Source organism: Saccoglossus kowalevskii, chromosome 3, assembly GCF_978046115.1.
Source record: "Saccoglossus kowalevskii chromosome 3, keSacKowa6.1, whole genome shotgun sequence".
Taxonomy (NCBI): domain Eukaryota; kingdom Metazoa; phylum Hemichordata; class Enteropneusta; family Harrimaniidae; genus Saccoglossus; species Saccoglossus kowalevskii.
Genome location: NC_140643.1, coordinates 22326800 through 22346625, shown reverse-complemented (window position 1 = coordinate 22346625; position 19826 = coordinate 22326800). Strand labels below are relative to the sequence as shown.

The 19826-nt window shown below is 34.8% G+C and overlaps 1 protein-coding gene across 1 annotated transcript; it reads right to left on the bottom strand.

The window, feature by feature from the left end:
• Positions 1–7: 7 nt before the first annotated feature.
• On the bottom strand, positions 8–16791 carry LOC100366842 (interferon-related developmental regulator 1-like). Its single transcript, XM_002742077.4, has 11 exons — positions 16609–16791; positions 15547–15654; positions 15258–15345; positions 15010–15134; positions 13156–13313; positions 10149–10199; positions 6582–6760; positions 5346–5454; positions 1126–1260; positions 754–972; positions 8–534 (listed from the first exon to the last, which is right to left on the bottom strand). The coding sequence occupies exons 1-11, from the start codon at positions 16634–16636 to the stop codon at positions 451–453; spliced, it is 1284 nt and encodes a 427-aa protein (XP_002742123.1). The 5' UTR covers positions 16637–16791; the 3' UTR covers positions 8–450.
• Between the last annotated feature and the right edge of the window lie 3035 nt (positions 16792–19826).

The following is a 19826-nucleotide window of genomic DNA, read 5'->3' as shown; positions in this document are numbered from 1 at the left end:
TCCAATTTAAATATTACTTGAAATACAGTTGTAGTGCATAGGTTATCAAAAATAAATAACATTTTTTGTATAGTTTCAAACACATTATACAGAAAGCACCCATGTGCATCATCAAACTACTATACACCCTACCCTCCCATTACCAGTAAACAAACTTATTTCCAACCCAGATCAACCATAAATGCAAAGGGCAATTCAATTTTCATGTTTTTACTAATTTGAAATTCTTCAAACGTTATCAGGGATTACAAGGTAGAGGTCACTGTATTAAAGTGACAACTTTGATAACAATATTTTACATCTACAGGTGGTACCAGTTGATGTTTCTCCAAAATCAAGTACAACATCACCCACATAGCTTGAATACAAACATTTGTTGGAAATATCAAGCCCAGTGATGACTTTATGAAGGAAGGGATATTATGAGGCATCCAGTGAAGTTGCAGACCATTAATAAGCAGCCACTTGCTTTGTATCTCTCTGTTTTCCTCTTGACAACGTTCTCGCTTTAAAAGCTGCAGAGTTGTAGGCATGCTGCAAAAAATAAAGAAATAGTCTCTCAAAACAGATTCTTGCGTATCTCATCCTTCACACAACTGTACACCATTGTTAATTGTCTAAAAACTCGCCATTTCAAATGCCATGATTTTTTTTCCGGGCAGTATTTTGGTGAGAAAAACATAAAAACTGAATAAAGAATATTATATTTTACAAAAAACAATTACTATAGGGTAAACTTGTATTGGTACTTACTCTTTCAAATTTACTAAGTTTCATCGCTTTACATTCGGCTAACGAAAGAGAAGCACCAAGTCCGAATATTTCACGTAATAGGTCATTATCTCTGAGGTGTAAATTCATTCCTGCACCCAATACGTCCCTGAGGGCGCCATATTGACGCTTTTTAACCCAACTGTCAAGCTCAACAGCTTCCATGCCAAATTTAATCAGCTCATATGGGTAGTCATTATCCTGCAAAAAAATAAAACAAAATGAGATGATATTGTGAATCAGATTTGTGTAAATATTGTTATGTCAATGTTTATGTTGCATGGAATCAAATAAACAAGACACACATTAACATGATCATCACCCTTTAAACACAAAAATCATATGTAACGTTACCTCAACCGTCCTGAGAATGTCTCTGAAGCTGGACCTTTGTTGCCGTCTGTCCTTCTTGGCTCTGTATTTGTTACTGTCAGTGGCTAGTTCTTTTAATGTGATTTTAAGACTGTCAATATCCTCACCTACAAATAACTGAATGGAGAGAAGAAAATAGAATGTTGAATATGTTTTGGTTTGTCAACTATAATTTAAACCAGTATGATGTGGAATAAAAGTTGCATTATGCATACCATGAAAACTTAATTCACATTCTATTAATTTGCATGCCCAGTTCATTTTAGAAAACTAATTATTAAATGTAATAATTAAAAGTGTTCAAATGCTTCATGTTTTTTAATTAAGTCGGAAATTACGTTGTCCATTTTTTTTTTACATCTCTAGTGATCCCAATTGGAGATCATAATATTGTACCAGCAACGATTTTCACAAAATGTGATTCCTTTTACCATAAATGCTACTATAAGGCATGTGACGAGAAAAAAAGTACTTTAAAATAAAGCATATAGATCATATCATTTTGTCAGTCAAACCAGACAGAATTAGGAGCATCCCTCTGAGCTTGAATAATTTTAGCACCAAAGTTGAAAGTTCATTGCCACCATATATGGATGCCATGACTTGATGCAACCGTTCACGTCTTTAATTGAATAACTACTTTACCCTGTGTCAGTAGTTAGGTAATTTTGAATTCCCGATTGCATCTAAATTCATTTAACAATTAACTTTTGTTATATATTTTTTTAAAGAAAAAACCTAGTTTTTTAGTGAGACTTGAATGTCACAGCATTATTTTTTTCAGCATGTAAATGAAATACTACTAGATAAACCTACTAATGTTAGATCATATCATATCATGTCTGAATCATTTTCACTACTCATTAAATAGATTAATCAAAGAAAGCTTAGAAAGAACTCCCATGTGCTGAGAGTATTGGAGACACATTAAATATAATTCGAAATTACTTAGCTGAAAACTAATTATGCAAATCAGAAAATTAATATGACCAGATTTGAGTGTAAAACTAATGAGGTCTGCGCAATGTAACAGAAAATCTATGACTCCAAGTTTAATTGAAATGTGATTAGAACCAAAAAATTATGAATTATTATGCTTATTAGGGAATTAATATGAACAGATTTTTACCCCAAACTAATTAGGTTTGTACATTGTCCTAGAGCATCTTTATACTAAGTTTCATTGAAATGGAATAATTAGTACCGTGAAAACTCCAAAATTTCGACCCCTCTAAAAATTCGTTCGCCTATTTATTTGCCGGGTTTCGGTGTTTTATTTACCTCCAAATTTTCGATTACACTAAAAATTGCCGACTCATTCTTATTCGAAAATTGCGACCAGTTTTATTTTTCCCACAAACGAAAAAAAACACGATGTGAGCGTTCAAACGGGACCTTCCTCGAAGGCATGAATCCGGGTTTCTGATTGACTGAGAGATTTTTATTTTATTGGTAACGAAAATATATTCTAAATAAACGAAGTTTGAAATAAAAACGAACACAAAAATCTCGGCATGCTGCGTTTCTGAATTGTTGATTATTACTGTACTCAGTAGTGATTATAATAATGTACACAAAATAAATTTGTTGAATGGTTATGAAATACAAATAAAAGTCAACTTAGTTTCATCGTAAGCGAATGATTCCGGTCTCGTATAAACGTTTGATGCTGTAGGATATCCGCCATGTTCTCTTAGGTCAAATAGGTCAAATCGCTAATTAACCAATCAAAAAGCTGGATGATGCCAACGTGTTCAAATTACCATAGCTTATTTAAATATGTTAATGTTATTGAACGCAATGCGGAAGAGATTAGTGTTGTAGTACGATGTTTTGGCTTGGATTTTGATGCGAAAACGGCATGATTTTTTTTAAATAAAAAAATTAGTTGTTTTTAAAAAATAAACTGGTCATCTGAAGAATAATTTAACATTGTTCACAGTGATAACAGCTCATTCTCGAAAGGAAGCTTACCCGCTCACGCTAGTCACGATAAAAATCATACACGTGTACTCTTGAATAGACAAACGTCAATGACTACGGTAAAACTTAGACTCTATTTTAGCCGGCAGGATTGATTGAAATGTCCGAAAAATGACGCCAAAATACACCTTAAAAGTCCCATTTTATTTTCTTAAATCCCATTTTATTTTTTAATCCAAGGGCGAATTTACGGCAGAATTTGGTCCCTCAAATAAGGGACACGTGAGCTTTGATTCTAACCGGATACATTGCACTGGGTCGGGGAGATAGTTTGCTAAACTTCCATGCATCTTTTGTCCAATGGGTACCTGTACTTCGAACATTCGCAAGTTTTTCTAGGTAGTGCGAGACAGCTTTGTCTTTTGACCTATTAGTTTTGTGCTGACCTCTTCTCCGCGTCTTGATGTTTTGTTTTGCTTGTCATAATACTCACTGATTGATGACTTTGTTTAGATTTCGAGTTACAACTCGGCCACGACCTTTGCTTTTACCGTGAAACATGAGGAAGTTTACGTCAATTGACGGACATTGCATTTTTTAAAAACTAATGAAGTACACTGTCTATCATCCCCATTTTTTCATTTGCTGATTTCTATTCTGAAAAATTCGACCGTCCGAAAATGCACCTTAATTTTGACTCTAAAAACACGTCACATATCTAACACAATTATTTAAAACCGGTCGAAATTTTGGAGTTTTTACGGTACTTTAGATATCAGTGTGAAAGCGTAAAATTGGTTAATTATGCAAATTAGGTAATTAATATGTACAGATTTTAACCCACAATTATTCAGGTCTGTCTATTGTCCTACAGCATCCATGTACATTCATTGATATGTGATGTATAGTACCTGAGATATCAGTGTGAAAGTTGGTTAATTATGCAAATTAGGTGATTAATATGCACAAATATTTACCGGAAACTAATTGGGTCTGCATAATTCTAGATTCATTGAAATGTGATGATTAGTACTTTAGATATCAGTAGAAAAGCTGAAAATTAATTATGCAAATTAGGTAATTAATATGCACAATTATTTACCCTAAAACTAATCAGGTCTCTGCATAGTCCTAAAGGATCTATGTACCAAGTTTCATTGAAATGCGATGATTAGTACTTGAGATACCCGTGGAAAAGCTGAAAATTAACTAATTATGCAAATTAGGTGATTAATATGCACAAATATTTATCGAAAACAATCAATCTCTGCATAGTCCTTGAGTATGTAAGTACCAAGTTTCATTGAAATGTAATGCTAACTACTTATATCAAATGCTGAAAATTAATTAATTATGCAAATTAGGTAATTAATATGTACTGATATTACCATAAAAACTATCAGGTCTGTGCAGTGTCGTATGACATCTATGTACCAAGTTTCATTGAAATGTGATGATTAGTACTTGAGATATCAGTGGAAAAACCGAAAATTGACTAATCATTATGCAAATTAGGTAATTAGTGTCCACAAATTATTACCAAAAACTAATCAAAACCTAGCATTAGTTCAGAGCATCTATGTACCAAGTTTCATCAAAATCCAATGAGTGGTTGTTTAGATATCAGTGGAACAGTCATGGAACCACTAAAAAATAGCTAATTATCATGCAAATTAGGTAATTAATATGCACGGATTTTTACCAAAAATTAATCAAATCTGCGCATATGTTCAGAGCATCTATGTACCAAGTTTCATCAAAATCCAATGAGTGGTTCTTTAGATATCAGTGGAACAGTCATAGAACAGCTAAAAATTAGCTAATTATCATGCAAATTAGGTAATTAACGAGCATGGATTTTTACCAAAACCTAATCAAATCTGCGCATTGGCCCAGAGCATCTATGCACCAAGTTTCATCAAAAACCGATGTATGGTTCTTGAGATAGCAGTGGAACAGTCGGACACACATACACACACACACACATACACACATACACACATACACACACACATACAGACACACTAACTGCAAAGACTCCCATTTTGTGCTTCGCACATGGGAGTCAAAAATTATTCCATTAATTGTCAAATCAATAATCCGCATATATTTGAATAAATTAAGGATAATGTGAATAATATCACACTCTTCATGACAATAAAACAATGTATGTCATTGCTTTAAAACAGTAAAAAACAAAAAACATTGAGCTGTGCACAGCTGGCAAATATATTAAAAACAGCATAGTTTAACAAAATCTCACAAGGACACGTACTTACCTCGTCTTGTTCTCTAGCTAATTCATAAAACAGTGCAATGGCTTCCCCAGCAGCAATTCTAAGGTTGACATCCTCACTTCGCAATAATTCTAATATTTTAGGTAAATGACTAAATAAAAGAAAAAAAAAATCAAACTATATCATTACCTTGACCTTAGGTTGCCTGCGAATAAAAGACTTGATTGAAATAAGCACTGGGAGTTAGTAGCCAATCATAAAATACAGAGTTTAATCATTGACTGATCACAGCAACAGTAGACTTCAGTGATACACTTTATTCAATGCAGTCTAGAAAATATTTGCGTAGTTGTTGACTGATAGTTTTTTATATCCCATGAAACAAAAATTCAACAACAAAAAAGTTTAATTCACATTTTGTATCACTGTGGAAAATTATAAAATCAGTTAGTTTGGAAACGAAGCCTGAAATATTTTGAAACAAATCAAACATTATTATGTTATTATTTTAATCACTCAAGGTCATTTAAGACTACTGTAGAATACTTTATTTTCGCTTGGAATTAACTTTCACTCTTTTCACTGGAGGCATGATCTGCGAAAATTAAATCCAGCGAATATACTTTTTTCCTAAATTTTACATTCAACTTGTCAAAATTCAGTGAAAATAAATTTCACCAAAAATGTCGTTTTAGCAAAAATTAATTCCAGCTAAAATAAAGTATTTTACAATATTTTAGGGTGACATTCTAAATTCACGATTCTATTAGATAAGATTTCACATAAAAACTGCACAAAATCAAAAGCGCTCATGATGTTAAGTGGGGGGGAAGTGCTGATCATATAAGGTGGGAATGTAACTAACAATTAAAATATTTCTTAGAACAGTCAAATTTAATTTCCTTGCATATAGCGATATACTCTACAAGATCATAAATAATAAATATTCCAACAACGTTTTTTTCAAGGCTATTCATTAAATAGGGTTATATGTACCTTTCCGCCAAAAAGCAAAATCATAGAGGCAAATCTCATATTCCAAATTTAGGCACCAAAGTTACCATGGTCAATCATAGCAATAACATTTTAAGGTCTATGGATCAATACGAGTTCTATACTACATAAACATCGTGTGTAAAATACATTGCTTACACAAAATTTGACTACAACTGTGGGCATGTAAACATCAAATCAGTATGAGAATTGGTGATTCACTTGCACAGCCCATCAGGGCTGGCAACATTCACGTTTTACACAAAGCAGAAAAAAAACCCATACCTTGATATGAGGGACTGTACATGCGTTATTGGTGATATTGATAATAATAGTGTCCACGCTGACAGTGCTGAGGTATGTATGGCAGATTCATTTGGTGAATGCGATGGAGAACTACCGTCACCCTTTAGATATGAAGCTTTAAACACCAATTCTAGCACGGACATAATTTCCTTAACGGCCTGTAATAACGTACAACGCAATGTTATGGACATGAATGAATAAATGTATATATCCTTTTTCAGAAAATATTCACTGTTTATAAAACTGACATCCAGGCAATTTTGCAAATAAAAACGTACAGTATTGGTAAAGGGAAAGACGAGTGCGTGAAACAAAGTGAAACAGTAACAGTTTTACAGCCATTGCCAATATTTGCCACATATTCCACAAAATCTATTTGCAATATCATAAACTCTATTTCATTCAAAATCAAATAAAACTCAGAATGCAAATGGAAACCAAAATGTGGCTGCGAATAGGTTTATAGCCTTAATAGTGATAAAATACAGAACTCCTGGAAACGAATCATTAAATCAAAGAAAGCTTAGAAAGAACTCCCATGTGCTGAGAGTATTGGAGACACATTAAATATAATTCGAAATTACTTAGCTGAAAACTAATTATGCAAATCAGAAAATTAATATGACCAGATTTGAGTGTAAAACTAATGAGGTCTGCGCAATGTAACAGAACCAAAAAATTATGAATTATTATGCTTATTAGGGAATTAATATGAACAGATTTTTACCCCAAACTAATTAGGTTTGTACATTGTCCTAGAGCATCTTTGTACTAAGTTTCATTGAAATGGAATAATTAACACCGCGAAAACTCCAAAATTTCGACCCCTCTAAAAATTTGACCGCCTATTTATTTGCCGGGTTTCGGTGTTTTATTTACCTCCAAATTTTCGACTCCACTAAAAATTGCCGACTCATTCTTATTCGAAAATTGCGACCAGTTTTAGTTTTCCCCCAAACGAAAAAAAAAACGATGTGAGCGTTCAAACGGGACCTTCCTCAAAGGCATGAATCCGGGTTTCTGATTGACTGAGAGATTTTTATTTTATTGGTAACGAAAATATATTCTAAATAAACGAAGTTTCAAATAAAAACGAACACAAAAATCTCGGCATGCTGCGTTTCTGAATTGTTGATTATTACTGTACTCAGTAGTGATTATAATAATGTACACAAAATAAATTTGTTGAATGGTTATGAAATACAAATAAAAGTCAACTTAGTTTCATCGTAAGCGAATGATTCCGGTCTCGTATAAACGTTTGATGCTGTAGGATATCCGCCATGTTCTCTTAGGTCAAATAGGTCAAATCGCTAATTAACCAATCAAAAAGCTGGATGATGCGAAAACGGCATGATTTTTTTTAAATAAAAAAATTAGTTGTTTTTAAAAAATAAACTGGTCATCTGAAGAATAATTTAACATTGTTCACAGTGATAACAGCTCATTCTCGAAAGGAAGCTTACCCGCTCACGCTAGTCACGATAAAAATCATACACGTGTACTCTTGAATAGACAGACGTCAATGACTACGGTAAAACTTAGACTCTATTTTAGCCGGCAGGATTGATTGAAATGTCCGAAAAATGACGCCAAAATACACCTTAAAAGTCCCATTTTATTTTCTTAAATCCCATTATATTTTTTAATCCAAGGGCGAATTTACGGCAGAATTTGGTCCCTCAAATCACCGGTACGGTGCTCAAATAAGGGACACGTGAGCTTTGATTCTAACCGGATACATTGCACTGGGTCGGGGAGATCGTTTGCTAAACTTCCATGTATCTTTTGTCCAATGGGTACCTGTACTTCGAACATTCACAAGTTTTCCTAGGTAGTGCGAGACAGCTTTGTCTTTTGACCTATTAGTTTTGTGCTGACCTCTTCTCCGCGTCTTGATGTTTTGTTTTGCTTGTCATAATACTCACTGATTGATGACTTTGTTTAGATTTTGAGTTACAACTCGGCCACGACCTTTGCTTTTACCGTGAAACATGAGGAAGTTTACGTCAATTGACGGACATTGCATTTTTTAAAAACTAATGAAGCACACTGTCTATCATCCCCATTTTTTTTTGCTGATTTCTATTCTGAAAAATTCGACCGTCCGAAAATGCACCTTAATTTTGACTCTAAAAACACGTCACATTTCTAACACAAATTATTTAAAACCAGTCGAAATTTTGGAGATTTTACGGTACTTTAGATATCAGTGTGAAAGATTAAAATTGGTTAATTATGCAAATTAGGTAATTAATATGTACAGATTTTAACCCACAATTATTCAGGTCTGTCTATTGTCCTACAGCATCCATGTACATTCATTGATATGTGATGTATAGTACCTGAGATATCAGTGTGAAAGTTGGTTAATTATGCAAATTAGGTGATTAATATGCACAAATATTTACCGGAAACTAATTGGGTCTGCATAATTCTAGATTCATTGAAATATGATGATTAGTACTTTAGATATCAGTAGAAAAGCTGAAAATTAATTATGCAAATTAGGTAATTAATATGCACAATTATTTACCCTAAAACTAATCAGGTCTCTGCATAGTCCTAAAGGATCTATGTACCAAGTTTCATTGAAATGCGATGATTAGTACTTGAGATACCCGTGGAAAAGCTGAAAATTAACTAATTATGCAAATTAGGTGATTAATATGCACAAATATTTATCGAAAACAATCAATCTCTGCATAGTCCTTGAGTATGTAAGTACCAAGTTTCATTGAAATGTAATGCTAACTACTTATATCAAATGCTGAAAATTAATTAATTATGCAAATTAGGTAATTAATATGTACTGATATTACCATAAAAACTATCAGGTCTGTGCAGTGTCGTATGACATCTATGTACCAAGTTTCATTGAAATGTGATGATTAGTACTTGAGATATCAGTGGAAAAACCGAAAATTGACTAATCATTATGCAAATTAGGTAATTAGTATCCACGGATTATTACCAAAAACTAATCAAAACCTAGCATTAGTTCAGAGCATCTATGTACCAAGTTTCATCAAAATCCAATGAGTGGTTGTTTAGATATCAGTGGAACAGTCATGGAACCACTAAAAAATAGCTAATTATCATGCAAATTAGGTAATTAATATGCACGGATTTTTACCAAAAATTAATCAAATCTGCGCATATGTTCAGAGCATCTATGTACCAAGTTTCATCAAAATCCAATGAGTGGTTCTTTAGATATCAGTGGAACAGTCATAGAACAGCTAAAAATTAGCTAATTATCATGCAAATTAGGTAATTAACGAGCATGGATTTTTACCAAAACCTAATCAAATCTGCGCATTGGCCCAGAGCATCTATGCACCAAGTTTCATCAAAAACCAATGTATGGTTCTTGAGATAGCAGTGGAACAGTCGGACACACATACACACATACACACATACACACATACACACATACACACATACACACATACACACATACACACATACAGACACACTAACTGCAAAGACTCCCATTTTGTGCTTCGCACATGGGAGTCAAAAAGTATTAAAACTGCAACTTACCAACATATCACCAGAAGCAATGAAACATGATAGACCAAGAGCCGTTGAACACTAATAAAAGAAATTTTTATAGTGATTAATCAAATAAATCATTAACAATTTGAGTGGGCAAATATATACATGTATCTAGGTAGTTGTTCAGCTAGTATTTTTTTAGATAGTATTATACAACAAGCAGCCTATCGGCTGAGATAGCTCCGCTGTTAGCAATGCACATTTCAATTAAAGAACTGAAGACATCATTAGAAAATGAACAATATGTATAGTATCAAAGCAATCGGACTTACAGTTTTTAACAAGAAGTCGAAAATATCACTTTTTACCAAAAATGACAAAAATATTCACCAAAATTAGAGAATTGAAGATATCACAAAATGAACAAATCTGAGAGAGGTCCACATGTAGTACCTATATATGTAATATCAAAGCAATCAGACTATTGTTTTTTTACAAGTCGAAAATATCACTTTTTACCAAAAATGACAAAAATATTCACCAAAATTATAGAATCGAAGATATTATCACGAAATGAACAAATCTGAGAAAGGTCTACATGTAGTATCTAAATATGTAATATCAAAGCAATTGAACTTTTGGTTTTTAACAAGAAGTCGAAAATATCACTTTTTACCAAAAATTACAAAAATGACAAAAATATTCACCAAAATTAGAGAATTAAAGATATCATTACAAAATGAACAAATCTGAGAGAGGTCCACATGTAGTACCTATATATGTATTATCAAAGCAATTGGACTTGCGGTTTTTAACAAGAAGTCGAAAATATCACTTTTTACCAAAAATGACAAAAATATTCACCAAAATTAGAGAATTGAAGATATCAACATGAAATGAACAAACCTAAAAGAGGTCTACCCAAGGTACATATACACCAAGTATCAAAGCATTCAGGCTTGTAGTTTTCAAGAAGAAGTCAAAAAAGTAAAACATTGACACGGACGACGGACAATCACTCATATGATAAGCTCTGCTCGACAAAGTCGACAGCGGAGCTAAAAACTGTTAAATTCAAATTCTCCATATATGTCAACAGATAAAATGTAACTTGTAAATATACTGTATTGTTATGAGTACGTTTTTCTGCATGAAGGAAAAGAATTGGAATATTTACCACAACCCATATTTATTTGAACTATTAGGTGATAGTTTCATCATGTTTTATATCAAAAGTATAATAAATGCATAATATCCACTATACTCTGATTTCAGATCAGAACCCATTTTGGAAATGAGAGACAGCACAAATAAGCATTTACAGTCAAACCTGTGTTAACGACCACCTGTGCAGAGCGGCCACCTGCTCATAGCGACCACCTTAGTACAGTCCCTTCTCAATTTACATGTTAAAGACACTGGATATAGCGACCACCTGTCCAATGCGACCAGCGACCACCCTATTGTAGACCTATTCACACTTTAACCTTTGTATAACGACCACCAACATTTCCATCAGACGGTCTCAGCAAAAAGACAATAGCTACTTGCGAATCGCTAACAGGAAAGTGGCCATATGTTACGTTCAGATTAATGAGTACGCAATCTTTAGGGCTAAGAGACAGGGGTGACCATCGCAACTTAGTTTGTGAAGTTGTGAAAAAGTAAAAAAACAAAAGTTGAATATCATCTGAATGTAACGTCTAAAGACTGGAAAGATTTTTAACAACAAATTAAAACAGTTTCATTCAAAGTTTGAAATGAAAAACTAGCTTGTTTCCGATCGGTACTATACTATCGATCCCCAGCCGGCCAGCGGCACTTCTGTGGACTGTCTTGCACATGAAGAGCAAATTCCTCCCGTCTCAAAAACAAGAACAATGAACCAGTTTTATTAAATGAGACATGTTTTATTTACCTTGTCGACATGAAATATCCAAACAAAATAATAAAACATTCGTTTATTTCGTTTTCATCGCGGGATTGCAAAATCCGACCTATTTTGGCTGCCATGCTGTTTGTTGTTGATCGTTATAAATTATGTTAATGAAGCTAGCTCATGGGCAAAACATAATGTTACTGAGGGGTCATATCAGGGTTATTTTCAACGACAGATGTTTTCTATTTTTTTTTTATAAACGGTAATATCAATAATTTGCAATCGAGAAAATTTGTTTCGTTTGGGCAGTTTTGCACGTCGATGCTTGCAACGAATAACTGTAAAATTGTGTGTACGATCATCGCGTTTCATTTCCGGTTCGTTTGACTTTCTGATTCAACACCGAGAGTTGGAGCAATCGTTATGAGTTAGGTAAATGTTGTTTATTACCAATGCTTTTTCATTTTTAATGCTTGTTTGTTTGTTTTTTCAAACACAGCAACTTTGCCTGTGCATTTTGTCACAGTGTACAATCGACAATACTAACGATGGGACTGATTACCGCCTGTGATGAAATATGTGTAAGAGACTGGGGAATAAGACTGCATGGTGAGAGTGTGAAAGTCCGAGCTGAAACGCCAATGCAGCCGATCGTTGACAATCGTTCTTATGCATTAAATACACCAATGAATCCATGGGCAGAATCACTTGGTTTCAGTGAATTTACATGATATAATTTGCAGTAAAAAAGAAAAGCTGTGTAATTATTCAGATCAAAATGAGTGACTTTTATTAAAAAAGACCTATTCATTGTACAATGTGTAGGTTTGTTTTTATGTTTTGCTCATGATCTCCCTTAAAATTCCCGCCTAATTAATATTCATGATTGAATGAATAAATTAGGCCACCTCCTTATAACGACCACATGTCTATAAAGGACAGTTTGGCTCAGTCCACTGACTGTCCTTTATAGACAGGTTTGACTGTATATGCATTGAGAGGAACCCACTAAAATCGGATTTTTTACAATGCATTTATTTCCATGATGACGCAAGGTTAGCAAATGGGCAGAAAGTTTTTTTTTTTTTACATTGCTGAGTGTGCAGCCGACCATGGGAGATATAGACCCACAATCTCCATGGACTCTGCAGACTTATTGGTATATATACTTACACTAGCTCTGGATTTAGCTGATGCATTTTTATCTTGTATTATAGTGGTTAAAATAGGTCTGAAACTGTTGAAAATTGCTTCGCTCTCTTCACCTGCACCCAGTTGACAACATAGCAATATTGAGTTGACAGCAGCTAATGACTGTTCCTCACTTTTACCTATGTGACGCAAGTATGAAAGATAAGACAATTAAAGTTTGTAGTTGTGTAATCAAATCAAATGACCAGAACACCGAAAATGACAACAACAAAATGGGGTCACCTGACAAGATACAAGACAACAGAATGAATGAACAATGAATGAATGAATAGAATGAACAAGTCACATACTAATAATACAAATCAATAACTTTTACCAATGACAATTTACCTAATTAGAATGAATTTCAAGAAATCGCTGTGCGTGTGTGTGTGCGTGTGCGTGTGCGTGCGTGCGTGCACGTGTGCGTGTGTGTGCGTGCGTGCGTGTGCGTGTGTGTGTGTGTGTGTGTGCGCGTGTGCAGTTTGTAATGGAATAATTTTGAACGCAATAAAATCATGCATAGAAATCATTACTGTAAGAAACTTGTAGTGCTAAACTAGTTGTCAGTTGATTTGTTTCCCAATAGACACAATTTTAGGGCCTGTATATTTCTATGGCATATTTCTAAGTTTCGTTGAGGTTTATTCTGGAAAGAAATTGCTGAAATGATTTCATTATTTTCATCTATTGTTGCTTCAATGATGGCATGTGGACTGACTTTGAAACGTTTTATCCAAAGTGGATGGCTCCCTCCTGTGCCAATGCCCCTTACCCCAGAGTACAATGATGGTTTACTATCATAAACAATGGGAAGATCTCTCCCATAAAACATTGCAGTAAAATAATCAATAGTGCAAAATTTTAATTTGGCTCAAATTGTCTTGGAGCCTTAAATGAAGCCTTATAATAAGATGATAGAGCACATGTTGCTACAAGTGGTGTTCTCACTGGACGAAATAAGCAGTTGTCACAACGCCTTTATTTTAGAACGTTGTTAAAATGCGTGTGTGAACAGAATATGCCATTGTGGCGTTGGCGTTTTTGACAGTCGTAAAAGGGGTGGACCAGATCTTAAACGCCGTTGTCACACCGGTTCTTGCACAACGCAGTGTGCCGTGTGAACACAATATGATGGCCAAACGCCCTCTATCACAGACTTATTTATGAATTTAAGAATGATGGACGGAACGACTAGGGATGCTAGAGTATATGCTGTGATTGCAGAGAAAGCGGCTGAAAAGGAGTTGGACAGGAAGTCATTACAATGTGAACGGAAAATCAAAACTTTACGTTTAAAGTACAGAGAAGGAACTGAGCACAACAACAGAAGCGGTAGAGATCTGAAAACTATACCATTTTGGGATGAACTACACGAAATATTAGGTAGAAGGCCAGCATTCAATCCTCAAACACCGGTGTTTTTAGAGCAGACAATTCAGCAGATTATCTAATATTTGCACAACAAAAAACCAGTGTCAACACCAGCGTTTTTTAGACATACAAGAACGTAGCTACATTTGCCAGCTGTGAAAGAACGCATAACTGTTATCCTTTGTCTTTCTCTCTTGTTCACACACATGCGATCCACTATGGAAGTTTTACAATATACACAGGGGGTGAGGGTTAAAGGTGTGGGTGGATCATAGCACATGTGATTCCTATTAGAAGTGTATCTCCAATAGAAGTGCACATAAGCCAAAATATTGTTGTACACAGCATCATTAAAACATGATCACAGACACACATCTGTCATACTTTCAGGAGGCAATTTCATCAACATTCAAAGAAACCAATCTCTCAATTTATACTTAAAATTATCATATAGCAAATCACCTTTTTTCAGACATCGTTCGATACAATCCGCTATTGTAATTTTCCTTTCATAGATGAATTCGTAGATGTATCTTCTACTCAATGATGACCGTATCCCTTCTAAACATGTCAGTCTTCCTTTTGCACTGATAATATAAAGAAACAAACATTGTCGGTCATCGTTATTTAGAAACATAGGAAGCAATTGCAACTATCATTACCTTTGTATATACAAGTTTTTGAAAACTGAAAACAAATTTCAAACTTACCTTTTCTGTGAAGTACCATCAATGAATTCTTTCAGTTTGTCTTCAAATTCATCCCCTGCTTCCACGACATCATCCGACCCTTCGTCCCCTAAGTTGATAAAAAATATATATACATACAAAGTCAGTGTGTGGACTTCACAGCTTGGTTCAGAGGTCACTATACTGTTGACCCGGGACTTGACCAAGAACCACTAGACCAAAAGGGCATTTGGGTCAAATTATAATCTAATCTATAGTTTAATCTTCAGACAACAGATATGAATAATCCAGGATTTAATATTGTACTAACCATCTTCCAATTGTGGGAGACTATCATGGTCAGACAACTTGCTGCTCGCAACACTGACTCTGTCATCAAACGTTTCATCTTCACTTACGTCAGCACTACGCCTACCTCCTATGGTGAAAAAACAAACAAACACATTTCACAATTTCGTCATCACATTAAATATTAAAATTAAATTGCAACAAGATAAGAAATGTCAACCAAAGTCCATGAGAACATGAACAATTGGGTGGATGACCTACATGGTTCTGGATAAAGTTCAATTTAAATATGTCTGTTCATAGGCTATAAATATACATATACTGGTATATATATTATTAAAAGTACTTTGGTCAGTGTTGACTACCCTCGGTAGCCTTGAATCTGAAATTCAATACTGAGGTCAAAATATTGGAAATAACAAATAGACATTTCTTCTAGGGTACAAGACTAAATAATTCGAGTACAATTTGAGGGGAATGCCCTGCTCGTGTTAAAACGCATGTTCTTCTACATTCTTGTGATAATAACAGTCAGTGTTTGTGCAATATACCTAAAACACGCATAAACATATACTGACTCATCATTCTAAGCGGTCGCCAAGGTCGTATTTCAATAACAACTGCGACACCTGAAATTTGCTTTGCGTATATGCGAGTGCGTCGCAGTTTCCAGAGATGAAAACACAGCGTATATGCTATATGTCATGTTATAAACAGTTTTTCTAGTGAATTTCACAATTTCATCAATGAAAACAGCGCGTACTCGAAGACAGTGCGACTCGCACACACTCCAAAGCAACACGCACGTACGTACAGGTCAACCAAATAAGCGACCATGAAATCAAGTCAGTCGCCGGCTTTTTCAGCTTCCGACGAAAATTCATCGATGCAAATCGGGAGAAATAAATCGTAATGCAGCGATGTTTGTGAATAGCCGTGTCAATAAATTTATTAGAGTGACACGTGTGTCTTCAAAATCGGCGAAATATGGAACTAAAACATGAACATAGATATTGAGTTTTCATATCTTCCATATGGATGTGTGAAACAGTTAAACGGGGCGGTGACATTCCCACACTCTTACCTTTCTTTTTATTCCTGGTTCGCGGCATTTTGCTCCCGTCTTGGTCCGATCGACAGCTTAGATGTTTACCTGGCAAAGTATGTGTTATTTATAACTGTTTCGTATAAAATTATGCGTGAAATCCTGTTCTTTCAAAGAGAGTTGTAAGAGTAGATATCTTCGTCGACGATACATATTTCTTTTACCCTGTTTCACAGTGTACACCCGCTATATAATGGCGCCAAGCCCTATCTTTTTCTATCATACGAAATGCACGATGGGTAAAAATAATGGTAGATTCTAGAAACGTGGTAAAATGTCGCAATGATCAATGACGTCGCCATTGCCTTATTTGGAAAGGTCACGTTACATGTAATTTGTTACGTACACGTGCACAAACTGTGCGTCACACTGATTTTCTCGTGGACACGTTTCCGGGAAATTTAATTTCAGACCAATGTTAAATAATATCCCGATTACGCAATATTGTGAAATTATTATTCCTTTGTTGTTACGCACGTCAGTCACGTCCGCCTCGGTAAGGACACGGCGTCTGACGGGACGATAATATCTGACGCAGAGTGTTAGTTTAATTTTCTTTTCGCGGTGAAATAGACAAACTATAAATTCTTAATAAAGAGAACAATACAGGATACTAGCAAAAGCTCCACGGTGGTACCCGTCACTTACAAAAGTTAACCTCACTTGAACCCGGGTAGTTGACCAATCTGAGTGCATCGTTATTTGGCGGGATAACACCGATTCGCGAAGACAATGTATTATTCTCTCTTTGAAAACTCCGCCTACTCAAACACTCTATTACTGCAACTCAACGACGAATCACGAGCGTGCCGTTATCTGAAATGGAATCCACTTTATAGAAACGGTGTGGTACCGACCAGAATCTTATACATATTGTGTTTGCCGTGTTTTACACCTATTGTACTGGACTCGACAAACTCGGGACAACAATTATCATAACATTTCAGTATACTGAGAATATATAATGAACTTTTTAAAGGGGGGGGGGGGTTATTTTCGTTCAACGTAATTGCAATATTTTTTTGTCCGTACAACGTAAATAGAAAAAAGAAATTTCGTAATTCTGTAATCACAGGCTAGACGTACAACGTAATCAATCAAATATTTTTTTTGTACACTGTAAAAATGTGTCATTTTTCTTGGTACGTACAAGAATTTACATCCAAAAAATCGTAAAGAATAATCCAGGGAAATTACATTTTAGAAACTGTAAAACGACTAGCTGACACAATTCACTACAAAATTGAATGCCAAGACGTAAAAGGCCCTCTAACCGAATGAAGAGCATTACGAGGGTAATATGCGCATGCGTCTCTACACACGGCGCAGCAATGGCGGAGAATTTGAGTCGGAGAGTTCTTTGGACCATTCAATGTATCATTTTTTAACACTGTAAACTGTAAAAACGTCTTTTTTTCCTTGTAAATTGTAAAAAGCCCTTTTTATTTCCCGTAAAACCGTACCAGCTACCCCTCTTGCCTCCCCTCTTTAAAGATAATTGCCACTAAAATTTATCATATATAATATAATTTCAACGCTCAATATCGTTGTCCTTTAGGGAGGGACTAGGGCTCGGAGTGGGGTGTTATAATCAAGCCATTTTAGCTCCATGATCAAGCCGATTCGCTGGTTTGATATATTACGTAATCACTGGTTAGTTTTGACATGGAGGTAAAAAAAGATACCTAAATGGTTTGGGTGATCTAGTAATACTAAGTATGTATCGTATTTTAAGGTAGAAATAAATTGCATGACAATGTTCATTGGTTTATTATGTAATAATTTCCTCCATTGCGTCATAAAATAGCATTATTGTGTGTGTTACAGTGACGTACTAGTATTTTGCGAAACTTGTCCTAATATTTTTCATAAATTCCATTGAGCATAATGTTAAACAAAAAATGAATTTTTGACACTTTTTAAAACTCAGAATCTTGAAATAATTCAGGAAAACAATAAGTATCCCATCATTCACAATATATTATTTTTTCAGTCTATGTCACCAGCCTTTAATTTGAGATATGGCATAGTATCTCTGCCATAGGAGCCTATGGTAAAATCCCTATACAACTGTCAAAATGGCCGCTAACAACTAAAATACAGCCACCATTTTCTCGAAATTTATGCTGGTGACCCCTAACATTTTTTGAAGTCAATATTCTTATATTGCCCGGAAGTACAATTTATTTTAAAAAATGGATAAATTCTGGGAATTTGAATTCATGAGTAGGCTTCTACCTTAATCAGATTGTGTTTTTGTTACTTGGCAACGCTGGAGTTCTGAGTCCGGGTTCTGAGAATGTGTAAGCCTTCAGTTTTCCATGAATCATTTTCAATTTGTTCAGCTGTTCACACTAGCCAACAAATTAAATCATTTCGAATTATTGTCTATAGTTTCAAAATGCTCACCAGTAATTTATGTTTTTCGCTCGCCGGGTTCGGTAGGGGTGAGTTTACTACGCCCTCACCGACGGATTTGCTGTCGACTGTTCTCGGAAGCACGCGTAATCTATGATGTCAGCCCCGGTCAGGATATTGAGTTTTTCTTTAGTACGAGTATTATTTTATTGTACATAGTTTTTAGCACCATGATTTTTCCAGCAAAAACATTGTTATGTGTTTTCCTGTAATTTCTTTAATTTGATACAAAATGGTCGTCATATCCCATGACAACATGTCTTGGTCAATATTTTTTGAAAAGAAATAAAGAAAAAAAATATCCGGGTTTATTTGTGAAAAATGGGAAGATTTGACTTTGGCATTTGAAGGATATTATCCCATCAAACATGTACACGTATAATGATGGTGGAATTTCATTTTCATTAGAATCGTGTATCGGACCGGTGAAATACGCGGATGGATGATGTCTAACAGGTTTTGTACTAAATGACGATAAAACCGAGGTTCTTAAATTTACATTGAGCTTCAGAAATGACGCAAGTAAAACGGTCGGCTTTGGAATGTCTGACGTCACTATGGTAACTTCAGTTAGACTTTTTGGAGTCCACTTAGACTGCGATGAAAAGATGTCAACTAATGTTAATGTAATTTGTAAATTTACCTTTTTCGCTCTCCGCAAAATTGGAAAAATTCGGTATTTCCTATCTCAGTCACTGACAGAAACAATTTCATGCATTTGTGACATTCAGATTGGATTACTGTAATACACACTTGTACAGAATATCACAGCATCAATT

Coding starts and splice junctions, on each gene's coding strand:
- LOC100366842 (XM_002742077.4), bottom strand. CDS start 16,636: ATGCCGCGAACCAGGAATAAAAAGAAAG. Junction 6,761..10,148: donor TTGCTTCTGGTGATATGTTG/GTAAGTTGCAGT, acceptor ACGTTATTACAG/GCCGTTAAGGAAATTATGTC. Junction 535..753: donor AACTTAGTAAATTTGAAAGA/GTAAGTACCAAT, acceptor TATTTTTTGCAG/CATGCCTACAACTCTGCAGC.